Raw genomic sequence first — 17,311 nt, 5'->3', positions numbered from 1 at the left:
ATCGGACCAAATGTAAGTACTATCTAAGGGCTTCCATGTCATGCTATTCACACCATTTACCATCACCCTTATTTCTTCTTTAAGATAGAGAAGAAGATTCTGTATACAGTTTTCATCAACCGCACTTCCACAGGGTTAAATATGCTGCCACCCCGAATTTTTATATTTCGATCACGCTCTTGCTTCGACCAGCAACAAAATTTTTAATATTGTAAAAGGAAGTTTCAAACGCGTGCATAAAAGAAACTCGTTGACGATAAAAAGACACGATTGGTTCTAAAATGATCCAAAGAACGCAGCAGCGTTAAATAAGACAGGCGTGTTGAAGTTACACAACTGTAATCGATCAATTATTTACGTTATTTAAGTGAAATTGACACCGTTTTCTTCCGGTTTCAACTTCGTGTTTCACTTTGGTCAGATTTATGGTCTTCGAAATATCGTAAAATAAAAAAGCTTGAAGTTCCGACTGTTACGTTATCGTTATTCTTGTCGTGTTCCTGCACCTCACGCTCGTACATCGCCACTGACCTATCGCAATCTCGCTACCTATCTATTGGTCACTGACAAACATGGAATCAGCATATTTTTACTACCCCTACTTTTACTACGATTTCCACAGAGAAATGTCGGTCAATGGGTTAACTGTCACTCATTAATCTGTACGTTCAAACGGTGCGATTTAAAATGTCATAACGAAATAAAATAAAAAGGGAGGTAAAGAGAATCTTTTAAGGCACGTGATCCAAATCAGAATCGAGGTAATTATTATAAAGATTTGGTATCCTTTGTATTATCTGTAAGATGACAATTGCTTTTCACATATCTTCCATTTAAAAAATTTTCGACGTTTTCACATACAGCTAACTTATTACGTCTCTAAGATATAGCCTTAAGAGACAATAATTTCACATACATGATCCATGTTTGAACTATTTGTTGTTAATGACGTAAGTTAGTATCGCGTTCGAATTACTGTGCGTATTCATATGGTTTGTACATTCGAGTGTTTTATGCAACTGCAATATTACAACACGACAGAGCGAAGACTAACGAGACATTGACGCTTCGTAAATTCTAGTTCATTAATTCCGTAACGTCACTATCTCACGCTCCAACATTCGAGTACCTCATTTATTCCGCAATACATCATTCCATGTTCCCCTTCAGCATAATCTGTTTCATTTCACAAAACTTTAGCATCTCATTTATTCGTATTCGCTAAATTTCAATGCTTTATCGCTCTCTGAATTCATGTACGCACGAACATAAATTTTCTGTTTTCAATTTCATCCTGATTTATGACATTCTTTCGTTATGATTTTGTAAATGTTGCGATTGCACTCTTACTGTTTCCCAGCATAGACGCCGTCACCTTGATAATATCAGCGTGAACGTAGTACTATTCTATAATGAAATCTACAGAACCGTTATTCCACTTGAAGGAGAATACTTTCTTCCATCAGAAGTACTTTTATCCAATTCTGCTTTGCATGTTATTTCTGATCGTGACGATATATTTCGTTGCCATCGACTGGATTTTGCATGCGATTCTCGCGTAAATATGAAAAATTTGATCGATCATAAATCTCGACAAATTAATGATATCTCCTGGGACTATTTCAAGCATAGATTCAAACGCCTGTCCAACGACGCCTCAGGCAGTTTCTCGAGCAAAGACATCTTGGTAAATTGGAACTGCAGATTTTATGAGCGGCTAGCCCGTTGCATCGAATATTACGTACGAGCCATGGGATTAGGTTGGGATACTTTCTGCGAGCGTATGGAAAATTTGCTGTTCGATACTAATACCATCGTTTAATTCATGTTCTACATTCGTGCAGCAAATGTACGAGAGTTATGGTTTCAGAGTTTAAATTATTTCTCTCGATACTCGTGCTAGTGATCTAACTTTATCGCGTAAGTTTCATGCAAATCCTTCTACCTCCCTTTTATAAAATTTTCACTTCCCCTTCAATAATTTGTATTAACAGGTTGTGATCATTATATCATCATAAAGGACTTCTGTATAACTTTCTCAAATAAACGAACAATTTCGATATAGCACGACTTCCATTTGATTCCAGGAGAAATACACGCGTTGCTGATTAACGATTGAACGATGGAGCGCAATCAACAAACTTTGCAGTTTATATGCAGAGATATTTGCGTTTCGCGTTGCTGATTCATGCACAGAGTACTGCGGATGTAACAATTCAAACAACGGTTGCGCAACTGTTAACGGCGACGTGTATAATATGCAGCAGAATGCTTAAGATGCGCTCGATGTTTGCGCCTTTTTCACGAATTAACGCCAGTGAAAAGCGAGAACGAACTTGTTATTTCGGCGATTCACGTCTCCGCGTACCTAGTCACGGTGTTTTTGCATATCTATTCGCCGGTTGATGGACACGAACGGAGAAAACTCGTATCTCTCTTCTTATCAGGCGTAAATATATTCCTTCTTCTCTCTCTTTTTATCTCTTCCTTTTTCTTTCCCTCGCCATTGTGAAATGTTGCACTCAATTTGTCACCTTCTTATACCCCATGTATCATTCACGTTTTCAAAGCACGTTTTGTCGTGTTCCTCGACCGCTGTCGTAATGACGATACAGTTGCGGAAATTATAGCGGGACAGTTACCGAAAAATAATTTATATCTTTTTCTTCCATCGACAATTTTTTTTAGTACTTGTGAAATAATTTTTTTAGCGCTTTTTCACAATTTGGGAAAATTGCTTTCATCGAAATGCAATTAACAAAATTATTCATATATAAATGAAAAGATCCGATGTTCGTAGTCAGACGCTTATTCTACTGCACGAGTCTAACGCTAAAGTGATTCTTACCTAATTATAAATAATTTTAAGTATATCGCGTCAAACGTGATAGAATGAAATTATAAATACGAAATAAGAGGATCGTCGAAACAGTCCGACCCTTGTTCGAAGACTTCGGCAAATGATTTTATCAATTCCAACCTAGAAAGGTGCGTGCGACAAAAACGTGGAACCCAGCAGAATTCAATTAGTTTTTGTTAAACAAACAGCACAGCTTCAGTAACTTAAAAACAATCGATTCGTTCGATTCATTTACGGTATTTACGAGAATATACGTTCGTCTCTCGGCACCGTTTAAACAGCGCTTTTATTTGAGTGTACACGTTCGAAATAATAAATGATTGCACCGAGCGTAAATGTATCGAGCCGACAATTTTGCAGGTATTACGAAAGCTGGTACATGGCGCCGGCGCGAACGCAAAAACTCCCGGTGCTGCTGTTGCAGAAATGTATGGAGCCTAGCCGTTTATCAATCGCTAATCTTATCACCGCATCGCTGCAAATCTTTGCCACGGTAAAATTCGTTACCAACCCGTTATAAATCTGACCCGTATCTCAAAAGGGAGACCGTGCTGGATCTATCTCGCGTGGCGATTTTCTCTTTTGATCAACAAACGATCTATGAACGAAATCGAACACGATCTTCCGCGACTCAATGAAAATTTTACGCTACTTTTAGTTTCAAAAGATAGGGAGACATTCCGCGTTTCTCTCAATGAAATAATTGCAAAAAAAAAGAATGGGAAATTAACAAAAATATGGGACAATGGGTCCAAAGTCGATCCAGTTCGGATTCTACCGTACCGCATTATTGATCTGGCAATATTTTCTATTCAAGATCGTTCAAACGTCGATATCTTACTTCTGTGAAACACTGACACGGTCATCCAGAATAGGAGTCGATGTTAAATCGGAAATTGCAACAGTCACTCGTAGCGAATGATTTACCGGATGTCAGATATCTTTTGCGTTACAGTCGGCTAAATTAAGTTTCACTTTAATAAACGCATTCGCCGGCATCGTCCGTTATGTACCTCCGTCTACTTGTCCATGGATATAAAATTCAGTAGAGAAAGAGTGGAAGAAACAGAAAAATAATTTGTTGCAGAACAAGCCACGCTGTCTGCCTATGATCCATATTCGCTCGAATTTGGAAACATCATATTATATCGAGATATTTTCATCTCAAAAATCAATGATTGGAGAAGGTACAAAAAAAAGATCGTATAATGGCAACATTTTGGTCAGCACTGCAATCTGCCACTTGCCGATACAAGAGGAAAAACGTTGGTACAGTATTTACTTTCCGAACCCTTCTTTCATACGTGTAGCTTGAACGAACGTGAGTTCCTTTTTCAGCTCTCGCTTTTATGATTAAAAGTAATTTCAGGTACAATTTCTAGAGAGATAAAATAATATTATTTGACTTAATTACTGGTGCGTAAGATAAAACAAACGAAAAGGAAAAGAGAAAATTGAAAATCGAAGTGGCTGAATAAAATGTTTTCACTGATATTAACTGAGATCGTATTGTGATTCATAATTATTTTCAGTGGTAATTAAATGCTTGCGAAAAGAAATTTGTTAAGAAGAAACCAGCAATTTTGTCAAGGAATTTATTAATTTAAGTCGGAATTAATTAAGTTTCATTAGACCAAAATTAATTTATTAAACAAAGAACGCGTATTTCGCGGCTGTTCGAGCTACTGGAGCACGTTAAACACCATTAGATCGTGCTACGGAACGTTAACGAAATAAACATTTTAGACATGTACGCAACATAAGATGGAATCATTGATTTTCATTCGTATAGATAAAAGGAATGGCCAGGGATTTTTAGAAAATTAACATTTATTATTTGTTTAAATTATTAATTATAGATAATGTAGACATCCCATTTCCCTTCGCGTGAAAAGCAAATGACACAAGAGACAATCTAACAAAATATAAATTAAATCATTATCACTGCAGTGACTGCTTGTGCTCTATCATAATTCGAGTTTTTTCAACAATTGAGAGAAACGTCGGACGTGCGACAAACAAATGGAAATTAATTCCGTTGAACAAATTGTTAATTAAAAATGGTTCGCTTATAAATTGTACTCGAGTTTACAATGGTTGCACATTGATTTAATTATATGTCCTTAATATCGCAAATTAATTACGAGGGTACGTTAGACCGAAGCTTCGTTCTTTAGTACTCGATATAAGCTGTCGAAAATCTAACAACCACAAACAACAGACAAAAGCTTAATTTTTGCAATTGTCATTTCAAGCAGCGAAATTTCACCACCACAAGCATATAGCGGTGAAACATAGCATGTAAAATCGTTTCATCGTTCATCGTCGCCATCTCTATGCTTTATCTTATGTCTGCGACTACTACGATAGAACGAGAACTTTTTTCATATCCTGAGGAATGAAACGAATGAGCTCGCTAGATAATTTGCCAGATTCTTTCGCGAAGCAAGGCTGAGGCGTGGCATATTAAATTTTGAGGCGACGTAAGTTACACAACAGCATGATGATCGCAATGGCGCCTTGTAGTTTCATCTCGAGCTACGAAATGCAAAGTGAACATACAATGCCAAACCTATTTATCTCTTCAACTTATATACAGATATTTTAATACTTTTTTTACGACATTTTAATTAAATTTTAATTAAATTTTAATTTCACGAGAAAATATTTCGACCACAATTTTATTGAATCAGTTGAAAATTTATCGAGCACCAGGTAAATCGCAAGATATGAACAGCGTGTATAGTTCGGTCGTAGCAATCGAGTTATTAATGGTGTTACGCGGGTTTAATTTATCCACGATATGGAAAGGAAGTGCGCGAGCGCAGATGCGTTTCGAATCTAATTATCTCCTAAAGTTGTGCGCTTTATAATACCATGTTAAATAGTTTATGATCGTATATGCGTATGCGAATATGAATGGCTTATCGAGCCGTTGTCGATAATTCGCGGATAACACGAAACAAAAAGTATTGTCTAACAAAGGTGAATTAAATGAGATTTCAATAGCAAAAGACAATAAGCTCTTTACTATTTAGTTTCGTTTCAATTTAGCGAATGAATTGCTCAGCTTGTTTGATTCCACATTTTCTTATGGCATTCGCCGATCGAAAAAAGCCGTACAAGCAATTAATACCTGTAGAAGTCTATACCTGTTTGTCTCTTATACCTACACGCGTTTTCTTTAATCCCCTGTGTACTTTACCACAGTTTGTTGAAAGTTTTCGAAAGCATAGAATATTAATCACTTACCTGAGGATAGTCTCCGTCCTTCATCTGATAATCGAACACGTAGAAGTACGTTTTAGGCAACGGTTCCTTCTCGCTTTCCGGAATCGGTGCGATATGAGGATTATTCGGTTTCTTCGTGTGTCTTAGAGTGAATAGGTCGCCAGTTTGCACTAATGGCGCCACGAATTGAGCGTCGCTTAGTGCTTGGACACAGGCGTCCTTCGTATTCACTGGATGTTGCACCGTTCGTTCCCAATCGGTGTATTCATTCACCACCTGATTCATCAACAAATAGTAATAATATGAAAAAGGATGTAAAATTAGAACGCCGTTGATTTCGGAGTTGATACATTAATATCCTATTGCATTTGCGGCACAGCAACTTTTCAAATCATAATCGCAGTCAAAAAGGTATCTTCTATGTGAAAGCTAAACACAATTGGAAAGTCCTTGCCTTGCATTTCGTTTATAATATACAAAAATTACCAACGACTTTTATGAATGATAAAGAAATGTAGTATCGTATTCGAAAGCCTTTGCGAAACGCATTCTATATTTGTTGCTGGATAGTATTCTTTTCTTTTTTTGTTACAGCAGTGCAACGCGATGTTTTTCCGAGGAAACTCGATGCTTTTTGTTATTTTCACAAATATCACAAATTCAGCTGGACCAGTTTAGAAACGTTTCTATGGCAACAGAAACATTTCCTTTCAACATGTATTATTTTTCCATATTGGAACCATATTTTGCATCGTATAATTTTCAACGTGTTGATTCGTTCGACGATTGAATTTACAAAAATTTGGCTCGAAACGTGAAATAGACTAAAAAAGAGATCAAATTTTTCAACAGAGATATTTACCATCAATATTTTCACAAAACCATAAATATAGCGACGTGCTGGAATTTTCCACGTTAAAATTTGTCTCGAGCCCTCACATCACTCGATACCGAATTTGGTCGCACAGTTAGCACGTCACCCGTAAGTGGATAACAATTTATAATTACGAATAACCAGACAAGTATACGCGATATACTTTTTGGACAGGCTTGCATGGTAGTTTCGCCACGAATGCGCAACGAATTATTGCCAGAGAGCGCTATGAAAATACACGCGAAATGGACGTGAAATAATCTTCGGAATCGTTGGCTTATCGGAATATATGAAAAATGAACGATCACGAACCGTTAAACGCTTAATCGTGTATGCAAAATTGTTACGACCTTGTCTATAGGTTCTTTTATCCTTACTTTTTATCACTGAATTTGAAGTGTAATTATAATAATAGAACGATTAGTGAATGAGTCTATTATCATGCGATTAGAAGAAAAAAATACCTTTAAGTAATTTAGACGAGCACGAATTTCAAACAAACCATTATAATTGTGGAAAACAGGAGATAAATACAAGTCAGATTTCTCAATTTTTGCAAGCGATTTTAAAATTCAATCAAGGAAAACGAATTTATTCTTCTACCACGTAATCTTGAATTGATTTATCACAGTCGGTTTAATTATTAAAATCCACGTACCGTGTAAAATATTTCCGTGAGATGATACACGTACGCGTTCCTCACGTATGTCCTAATGATCCTGTCTCTCCTCTCACCCTCGAACCCATGTTGCACGTCCTTCTCCGCGAATTTCCATAGTGCTTCGCTGGTAGTTACGCCAAATAACAAATCGTATTTGTTATTACTCGTGATCGGTGCACCGTGTTCAGCTTTCTTCGGCAGTGGCCTGCAACAAAATGAATTTATGTGCCTTGTATGTACCTCTTTTATCTTTTCCTTCGTTGTATTTAAGTACGTGTGTTAACATTTATGTGTTTTAGCGACATCATTTTTAATAACATTACGATCCGACGTAAAGTTTTCCGTTCGTCGTTACGTCCAACGTTCGTAAAAAGGAAAAATGTTGCGACACTGTTCCAACTGTTAGACATCGAATATGCTAATGAACTTTGTAGTACTAGCCTGGGTCATTTACAATCGCGTTAATGAATCGTACTATAATGTCTACGGTGAACTTAGCTGGTTTCACATCTGCTTTACATTTAATGAAGTGGGACGTTGATAAAATTCTGAGATGAAAAACGAAGACGTTCGTCCCTCTCATAATTGAAATATATTATCGGCACTCCGGTACAAGTCCATCCAGAAGTTGGTCAAGTAAAAAATGATAGGATGTTCATTATTAATTAATATCCATTAAAAAATTTTGAGAATATTGGTAAAGCGGGGGAAAATATTGTAATTTTGTAATAATGTAAAATCTTTTTGCTTTGAAAAGAGAATAATTGATTCCTACCCGAATCCTTGGAACTCCGGACCCATGTAGGACAGCAAATCTTTTTGAAAGTCTGCCTTGATGACTACACCGTCCACGCTGGGTCCAAATGCACTCAAAAATGTCGGTGGTTGAATGTCAACCAACATCAGCTCTTCTAGGCTTCGGTCTCGGAGACAGTCAACAATTAGTTCGTTGTCTTTGAGCAGATCCTCGGGGATCGAGCAATTAACTGCCCTGGCAAGTCTCAAAGCGTAAGAAACAGGGTCGTCGACAACTGCCCACGACGACAGAGCGCTGCCTGATAATAGGATAGCTCTCTTGAATAAACCTATATACAGAAATTTAGTATGTTCGTTTAACGGTGCTGCAGTATATAAGAAACTATTATATAATACAAAAACCATTCGAGCAATACAAATTTTTGTAAGATAAAAAAATTTATTATTATTATTTTTCAACGCTTATTCCAACCATTTAATATCTTTTAACGTAATTATTATTCAATGACAATCTTTGATGTCTCGATAAATTCTATGGAAGTCTTTTTATAGAGAAAAATTTCTTTTAGTTCCATTTGGAAGTGGAGCATATCTTTTCTTCGCGTCTCCTGTTTTTAGCATCTCTGTGAGAGAAATATTGAAAATAATCGAAGGAATGGCGCTTTCCCCAGACGATCGTATATATATTAAACGAGCACATTCTAACCACGGCTACGGGAAAGAAAATTCTAGAAAAAGAGAACATTTTCGAAGAGAAGCTCGTTTCTGCTTTTTCTTCTACCATGAAAAACAACGGGGCAACATTTCTCTTGCCGTCTACCCTTTGAAAGTCTACTTTTCCAGGCGAAAAGAAATCAAGTTGTAACAAGAAATAGCCGTGAGATGCTTTGATCTTTCTTTATAGCCTGGGATATCCAGGAAACGTTTTCAAAGTGTCTATTCGAAGAGACAACTTTAATTTATCGAACCTTTCAAATTTTAGGTTAATACCTGTGGCTCTAAATTAATCCCTTTAGGAACTAATAACGTCTAGAAAAACTTCGCAATAAATGTTGCGTTGATTTACTGAAATTCGTTCATTTTCCCGAACATTATTACACGAACAGTACATGGAAAATTAATTTAGAAAAGAACGATATCGAGGCAAAGAAACTTAGATAATGACAAAATTGCTATTATATCGTAAGGATGTAGTGTGCCGATGTAGGGCACGGAACTATAAATTACAACGAGCCTTTTTTGTAGACGCGCCACGAAGATCGGCGTTAAGGAGGAAACTTGTTACAGTCTGGAACAAAGGAGATGGAAATTACATCAGAAAGAACGATATCGTACGAATAACAAGCGCGTTGCGCTGGTTGTACTTATCGACGACTGTCACGTAGCAAGGATAATTGAGCTACCATTCCGTTCTCGTCTCGGTTTCGAATGCAAAAGGCTCCAGAAATTTCCGAAGAGAATACACCATTGGTAAAAGAATCGTTTATGTATAATATATTTTATCGCATTGCAGGCGATAACACAATTCTTGTAATTTGTGGAACACTAAACGAAATGGATAAATAGATGCTCTGTGTTTAAAACATTTCAGTCGAGAATAGAATGCCCTTATCGCTCCGATTTCGATCTAAACGATAGCAAACGACACGATTAGACAACCAATGTAAGACTTCAGAAGAATGTAAGATTACAAACCTTCTACCAATCTACGACGATCCAATTGCAAGAACAAAGCTGTTTCGTTAACTTCTAAAGCCATTGCCTCAATTATACGCCTTCTGCTGGCCATCTTCGCGACCGACAATTTATCAAGACAGATTTATACCAGCAATTTCCAGCGGCCTGTATTCGGGAAGCCCCATCGACGTAACCGTCGGAGCAATATCGGTCGGGAATCGGCAAGGCTAAGCGAGAAATTCCAGTCTGACAGGCTGGAACGTTCGTCGGAAAAAAGACGAGATGGAAAAACGAACCCAAAGAAACACAGAGCCAGATCGTGGACGTTCCGCGGCCTCATAAAAGCAGGAAGTATTTTCCAATAGCACGTGAGAATACCCGTGACCACTGGGGAAGAAGAACGATATTTCACGCGCATAATATCGCGAGAATTTCTCCTTCCATCGTTTTCTACTTTTCAGCCTATTACGCTTTATCCCGTGTAACCATTTCTCGTTTCATCGTTGGTCGAGGAAGGACCGTTAACAGTTAATGGAACCACGTGAAAACTACTAGAATGAAGATAAAAGGGGAAACAAATGATATTGATAGCTGTATCATTTATATTCCAGCGTTTTTACACTCTCTTGCAAATGGACAATCGCAAAAGTTTTTTTAGAATTTTTGCACATTGCTTTCCAGATTATTCGTTTCTGTAATCTACCGTTTCTTGTTCCTTTTCCACCCTGTTTTGGCGTGGAGAGTGCTTCAGTTTCTCCGATGAAAATTATCTTATCTTCGACACTGTCCTCTTCAAGAATGATACAGGTGGTTGGCAAAGATAAGGCAAGAATTTATCGGAGATATGTGAAGAATTAAGGATGAAATTTTATTCGCGTGAAAAAACAGTCGAGCGACCCGAAAAGATTGCAAACCCTGGATAACTCGGTGCCAACCACTAACAGTCGAACCATCGAAATATAACATCGAGCCATCAAAGGTTCGTATACTCTGCTATATTCTATTCTCTTAATACGTAATTTTATAAGATTTTACCGTTGCGAATACAAAAGTTATTCGTATATTTCATATCTGTTATTCGATTTTTATAAGACATTATTTTTGGAAGTTTAGGATATAAAACTCCTTACGATATGGCGGAGAACCAAATTTATTTACCCGTATTTCGATAGAAACGGTTATTGAAAGATTTAAGTAGTATACGCTTGTCACGGATCAGACAACCGTGTCGCGTTACTTATATCTGATATTCTAACTACTCGGAAACTTCTATCAAAATTATTTCAAAGTAATATAAATCGATATTAACTTCATTTCTACTTCTTTCTCTCGGGCGTGTTGAGTATTACGAACAAGAGGAGCAAGAAGCAATCGATCTTTGGAATTGCATCTTGAGAAACGTCCGAGCTTCAACGTCGATCAGAAACCAGTTCGACACACATAAGCTCGTTTCCTTCTGAATTCTTCTCGAGAGTCTCGTTAGCGGTTCGTTCCACGATCGAAGGAATCACCGAGAAGTATTGGATTCCTCCATTGAAGAAGAAGAGGCTTCGCGACCGTCGCCGTCTCGTTATTTATGGCATAACGATTTTTCTCTACTCTTTGCGCACATTCGACCAGAACATCGTAGCTCTGGTTAATTGTTTCGGCACAATCGGCGCGTGCGAACAAAATTATGAACGTGACAACGGTGTATAGAATTTAATCGAATCGAGAAAAACCATAAGAAAGATGTAAAAATAGTTTCATGCCTTTAGTAACGTAGAATGAGAAACTGGATTTTTATCGCGTTACGCGCGAACTTTTCAAAGTTCGTCGAGATTCGTTGAGATTACTTGGCGAAAGTCACAGTCGATCGAATAAACTTCAAACTTGAGAATAAGGGAGAGAGGAACGGCGAAATTAAACGTATTCTTGGTAAGCCTGATTTTTTATTGATCTTTCAATTTTAGAGAGTTTCTTCAGAATTTATTCTATATAATTCGTTTCGCCTGTGGTTGAAAACTTAGTGAGATATTAAAGACGGTTTATGAAGCGTTACATTGCGAATCGATCGTTTATTTGAATGATTTATATGCCAGAAGCACGGAGCATATTGTCGATAGAGAGAAAAAGATTACTCACCACGCATGACCGTCGGGCTGATGGCGAGAAAATGAACACAGGCGGCTCCAGTCCCTTGACCCATCAGCGTCACGTTGTTGGGATCGCCGCCAAACAGAGCAATGTGCTCTTTGACCCACTGAAGCGTCGCGATCTGATCCATCAGCCCATAATTCGCGACCCTCGCCTTGGTCTGAGGCGCCATGTTGGCGTTGAGAAAACCAAGCACGCCCAACCGGTAGTTCATCGTTACGATCACTTGGTCCGTGTAGCTGGCTAGTACACTGCCATCGTACGGATTTCCGCTGCCCCAGTCGTAGCTCTCCCCGTGGATATACAGCACTACCGGATGCTTTCTACTATTGTCTGCCATGCCTGTGTACAGAAACGTATCTTTTATCGTTTCCTTCCATATAAAAAAAAAATGTGTAAAAGATATCCAAATGAGAAATAGAGATATCTCTGAGCCAGCTTAGAGATCTTCTTTCACCCGAGAATAATCTTTCCCTTTCATCTTTATTCATGCGATATACCATAGCACGCGTCGAATCCGATAACCGACATCGACGCGACGTAGCGACTAAAATATTAACAGTGTGCCGTCAGTCGATGTTTGGCAAACAATCGTCGAAGGAAAACGTTGCAGGCAACTCTGAACTCTCGTTCCGTTCAAGGTCCGTCGCAGTCTTTGTTCCCTTATCGTCGTCTCGTCTGGCTGAAGGTACAGCCCCGAGCAACGAAGGACGCAACGAAGAGCGGAGAGAATCGGAGGGTTGAAAGGGGATAGAAGTATGATGGCATTGTTCACAGCGAAGTCTGTCAGCGATTTACGGTTGCGCAAGAGAAGAGAAGAGAATAGAAAGAGAAGAGAAAGAAAGAGAGAGAGAGAGAAAAAGAGAGAGACGCGACACTGGGAAAATTAACCTTGCGACAGAGAATGCTGGGCGTGACGAAACGTTCCAGCGGATGTGATGGCCCGCTAATGCTTCTTTGCTATTGTCGTGTGCTTCTGTATGACAGCTGGTCGCGCTCTAGGCACCGTGAACTGCGACATGTGTCGATTCGTACGCGGGATCGCGTGAAACGCGCTTGGCCGACAGAATGTAACGAGAAAACGCGTTGGCTAGCACAAACGGCAGACTTTTGATTAGAGCTGGAATGTTTTACCGGGACGCGTCTCGTGATTGGATGCAACCCCACAGGGAGCTGCGGGAGTCACTCGATCGTTCTTCTATATTGTAGAAATTCGTAGTTGATTCGATATTTGTAGAGAATTGTAATTGGGATGCGAAGATCAGTAAGAGGGAAAATTGCTTCTATCGTGATTTCTTCGAGACAAAATACAATTGACGGTACGATTTAATTGTTTGGCTATTGTAAATTGCAGCAGAGCAGAATGACAGTAGTGCGAGTCAATCATAAGATTAGCTCCTCTAATCTCGCTCGTAACTATTCAATATTTGCGTTCATCAGCAATCACATTTTCCTGCAATATGCAGTGACTATTTAGCCAACGATGAAATTACCAGAACCGGTGAACAACTGGTCAATACAGCATGAACTACCAAATACCGGTTAAATTAACACGGTACATATTTCGATGCTGTATAAGCTCGAGTTACCTTTGATCGATTTTATCGAAAAGGAAGAATTCCAGTGGTTCGCCTATTTCCTATCGCGGAACACCGACCCCTATTCGAGCGACAATATCAACGTCCACGAGTAACGGGCAAGGAAGGAAGCGTTAAAGAAAGCAGCACGTGAACGACCCTCGTCGAAACAAAGACCGATGTTGACCGTATGTCTGGTCCTATAGAAAAGTTGCAGCCAGGGCTAAAGAGAGTCTTGCAGAGCCGAGACGAGGCAGGGATGGTTGGCAAAAGGGATTCAAGTCTCGGTCTTCGACTCACGCTTCAGAAAATATAAAGTCTGGGACAGTTCGTCGCTCCGAGCGCTTGAATAACCGTGAAGGGTTTTAATTTTAACCCAAAGATTGCTAGTTTAATGTATTTTCATTTCCATTTTGCTCTGTTCCATAATTAATGCCAATTTATTTTATGCGAGTACCCGAGTAATTTTCTGAAATATTGATGCTGTATAATTTAAGGTATTCTAGACACGAAGATTGGCTTTTGCTACATGAATACTCGAGCGTTGAATAAATTGCCACCAGGCGAAATGAGAAACCAAGGTTGCAATTTTCATTTGGCATTCCTATTTTTAATACCTCTCCGTCACCGAGGCGAAAGATGTAAATTCACCACCCGTCAAATTTTCCATTTGCTATGAACAAACACCAGTTATTGAACACATTACACTCTTTTCTGCCTCCCCACGTTTCCTTCGGTAATATCGCGTAGCTATATCTATCTGATATTCTATAAATAGAAACGTGTATTAAGTCGCAAGAGAAAAGTGAATATCGCAGTAATTTTTTGCAGCCTGTTCCAATCATACCTAGCTCCTTCCCTCCCTTCGTTTCCTCACTCTAACAAGTTTTCCCAGATGCTATTTCGTTAACTTTAACCGACTTCTTCCTTCTGTTATCTTTCAGTTTTAATTATTCTTAAGACTCATTTCTAGCGACGTACTGTTATATATTACCGAAACCCGGAGCTCGAAAGCTTTAATGAAGGACCGAAGGAAAAGAACGGCGACGATAAGGAAAATTAGAAAGGGTCTGCGTAATAAAATCTAGAAACCGTGGAATTGCAATCAGAAAGGGCTGACAGCTGGACCTCGCTTTCAAATTCATAATTATCGATCTCATCCCTTTTAGTCAAAACAGATGAATTAAAAAAACATCAATCTTCCTCTATCAACCGCGATCAGTTGATTTTTAATAACTACGATCCTTTTCTCGAACCTTTGCGATTGGTTATTTTTCTCCTCGGTCCCTTTTGACACACAATCATGTCCGAGGTTTTTTTTTTAATTCGAAAGCTGTCGCGTGTCGGTTTCCTCTACCGAATTCCGCCCGTTTAATGGCACGCAGTCAGCCAATAAACCGCGTCGCAATTCTCGCGAGAGCTGGCTCAAAGGGGATGACGCTCGGTTTAGCCTCGAATACCCGTGATGCACGCACAGGCTGCGTCGAAAAAGCGGTCCGCGGGTGCATTGTGTTGCGGCCAGTGCAATAATGCGGTGGCCCGCGTCCAACCCCTTCTCTAGTTCCACCCTCTACTCTGTCCCAGTGAAATTAAATTGCTGGCTGCGCTTAAGTAGCGACCCCTTCACTGTTCCCAGCGCAAATCTGGTTACTCGCCTTTTCGAAGGGATTCCGAAGATTCGTAGGAATATTTTAAGCGTTAAGGGCGGATTTAAAGCCTGTTAACGCTTGAGGTCCGCGTGTCGATACAATTTGACGATGAAAAGTAAGTACGTAATGAAGAATTAGAGAGAAATAATATTTCTTGCAACAATTTGGTGTTTAATGATTTCTGCAATAATTTTTGGGCGGGTATATTTTTGTAATTAGCTAACTTTTTTGTATTTATAATTGATTAGTTTTGCCCTGTTCTATTTTTCACGACATTACTAAAGTTTTGCTTAAATTCAATCATAAAACCACGAAATATCTGACACTCCTAATTCAGCTGTCTGACTATCTACAGACAGATCTACTTAAAGTTGGACCACAAAACCGAAGCGCCGGAGCTCTACAGAGATACACGCAGTCGCGTAAAAAGCACGAACAACATCGAGAAACAATTCTCCACGATGTTTACTTTCATCCCATCCCACATTGTTCACATTCTGGAGCATCGGCTCGTTTCATTTCCGGCAGATTTTCCTTCCATTACTTTCTCATCGCACTCGTACAAACTCCTTAACTCGATTCTGCAGAACTTTTTCCTTTTCCTCGCCACATCCCCGCCGATCGCCTCCTCCCATCTCTCGTGCCGTATTTCTAGCGTTTCTGAAATTATCCCAGGATCTTAATCAAGTAAGTACTTCGTTCCGAAAAGCGGAGTTGCCGAGAGGCGTTTAGCCGGGTTTCTTCGCAATAGTCGACGCACGTCTCATGTAAGCATCCAGTTTATTAATGCAACTTGCACATTTTTTCACATTTGTATGCACTTCGAAGTACTCCTTCGTTTGGACTTCTATTACTAAAGAGGAACTGTTGATTTGTTTTGCAAATCGCTGCTATCTCTTCGATGTTGAATTAATTTTCTGAACAAATTTGACAAACTTCTGTAGATTGTTTCTGATTCGATGCGAATGAAATGTGGTCTCCCTATCCGACTATCCGTCTCCTCTAAGCCTATATCCATTAATCTCTTTCTGTTACTCTGTCAGGTCAGATAGTTAAAGAACAGTATCTTGCCGTGGGTAACCTGGCTCATTGATAACCATTACACAAGGGACCGAAGGGAAGAAAAAAGAAAAAGACGAAGGGTTTCATTGAAAGAAGAGAACCACGGGATCGTGCGGCGAGACAGAACCGAGCTTTCCTAACTGGCCTTTGTCGTCCACTGACAAAAGACAAATAACTCGCCTTTCATCTTGCCACCTACGGAACCGCAAAAAGCCATTCCGAGTTTCGCTTCATTCCGGACGCCGGACGCCGGACGTCCTCTGGATTTCGTTCTTCCTCCGCGAAAGTCCGAAAACTGGGACGAGTTAAAAGCGGTTTTCACGGGCCGCGTAGACACAGGGACAAACGAACGTGTGGGCAGGTCGTTCGAGGCCTCCAAAATACGTTCGGTTGCCTTTGAACGGCGCCATTCGAGTGACTCGTCTTACACACGCGATCCCATTCGACGTTTTCGACGGTTTCTTTCGTTGGGATTGCCTCCTGTCTTTTGTTCCACGTTTGTTAGAACCTTTGTGGAATGGTCAACTTTCATCGTTGCTTCCTTTCTTCTGGTTCTAGGTTAGCGCGTGTCTTCGTTACAGAACAACCGAGCGAGAAATGAAACGAGTGAGAAATTCTTATTTTAGTGGAGCAGCATAATACAAAGACGGTGTAACACGGATAAGAAATGGAAGAACGAAGATGTTAGTTTGAATTCATCGGTATTTTCTGAGATATTTTCATTTAATTTAGATTTGGTGCAGTCTCCTGTTACGTAACAAGGACAGCGCGATTATCCTTTTTCGTGGTTACGCGGTTGCTATTTAACTGCGATTAAAAAACGTGGTT

At 39.3% G+C, this 17,311-nt stretch overlaps 2 protein-coding genes across 6 annotated transcripts in view; one reads left to right on the top strand and one right to left on the bottom strand.

Moving 5' to 3' along the window:
• The window catches only part of LOC122570975, a 307,523-nt gene that overhangs the window by 92,420 nt on the left and 197,792 nt on the right, over positions 1–17,311 (top strand). The window lies entirely within an intron of this gene.
• Positions 1–17,311, bottom strand: part of LOC122570968 (neuroligin-4, X-linked) — a 261,432-nt gene that overhangs the window by 90,135 nt on the left and 153,986 nt on the right. For all 4 annotated transcript variants that reach the window (XM_043734044.1, XM_043734046.1, XM_043734047.1 and 1 more), the window contains exons 5-8: positions 12,184–12,537; positions 8,402–8,711; positions 7,624–7,831; positions 6,113–6,367 (exon numbers count right to left, since the gene is read on the bottom strand). In XM_043734044.1, coding sequence (XP_043589979.1) covers positions 6,113–6,367; positions 7,624–7,831; positions 8,402–8,711; positions 12,184–12,537 — 1,127 coding nt within the window. The remainder of the gene's footprint in view (positions 1–6,112; positions 6,368–7,623; positions 7,832–8,401; positions 8,712–12,183; positions 12,538–17,311) is intronic.

The sequence above is a fragment of the Bombus pyrosoma genome, linkage group LG9 (assembly GCF_014825855.1).
Source record: "Bombus pyrosoma isolate SC7728 linkage group LG9, ASM1482585v1, whole genome shotgun sequence".
NCBI classification, from domain to species: domain Eukaryota; kingdom Metazoa; phylum Arthropoda; class Insecta; order Hymenoptera; family Apidae; genus Bombus; species Bombus pyrosoma.
The sequence above is the reverse complement of the archived record's forward strand: the minus strand, read 5'-3'. Positions and strand labels throughout refer to the sequence as shown.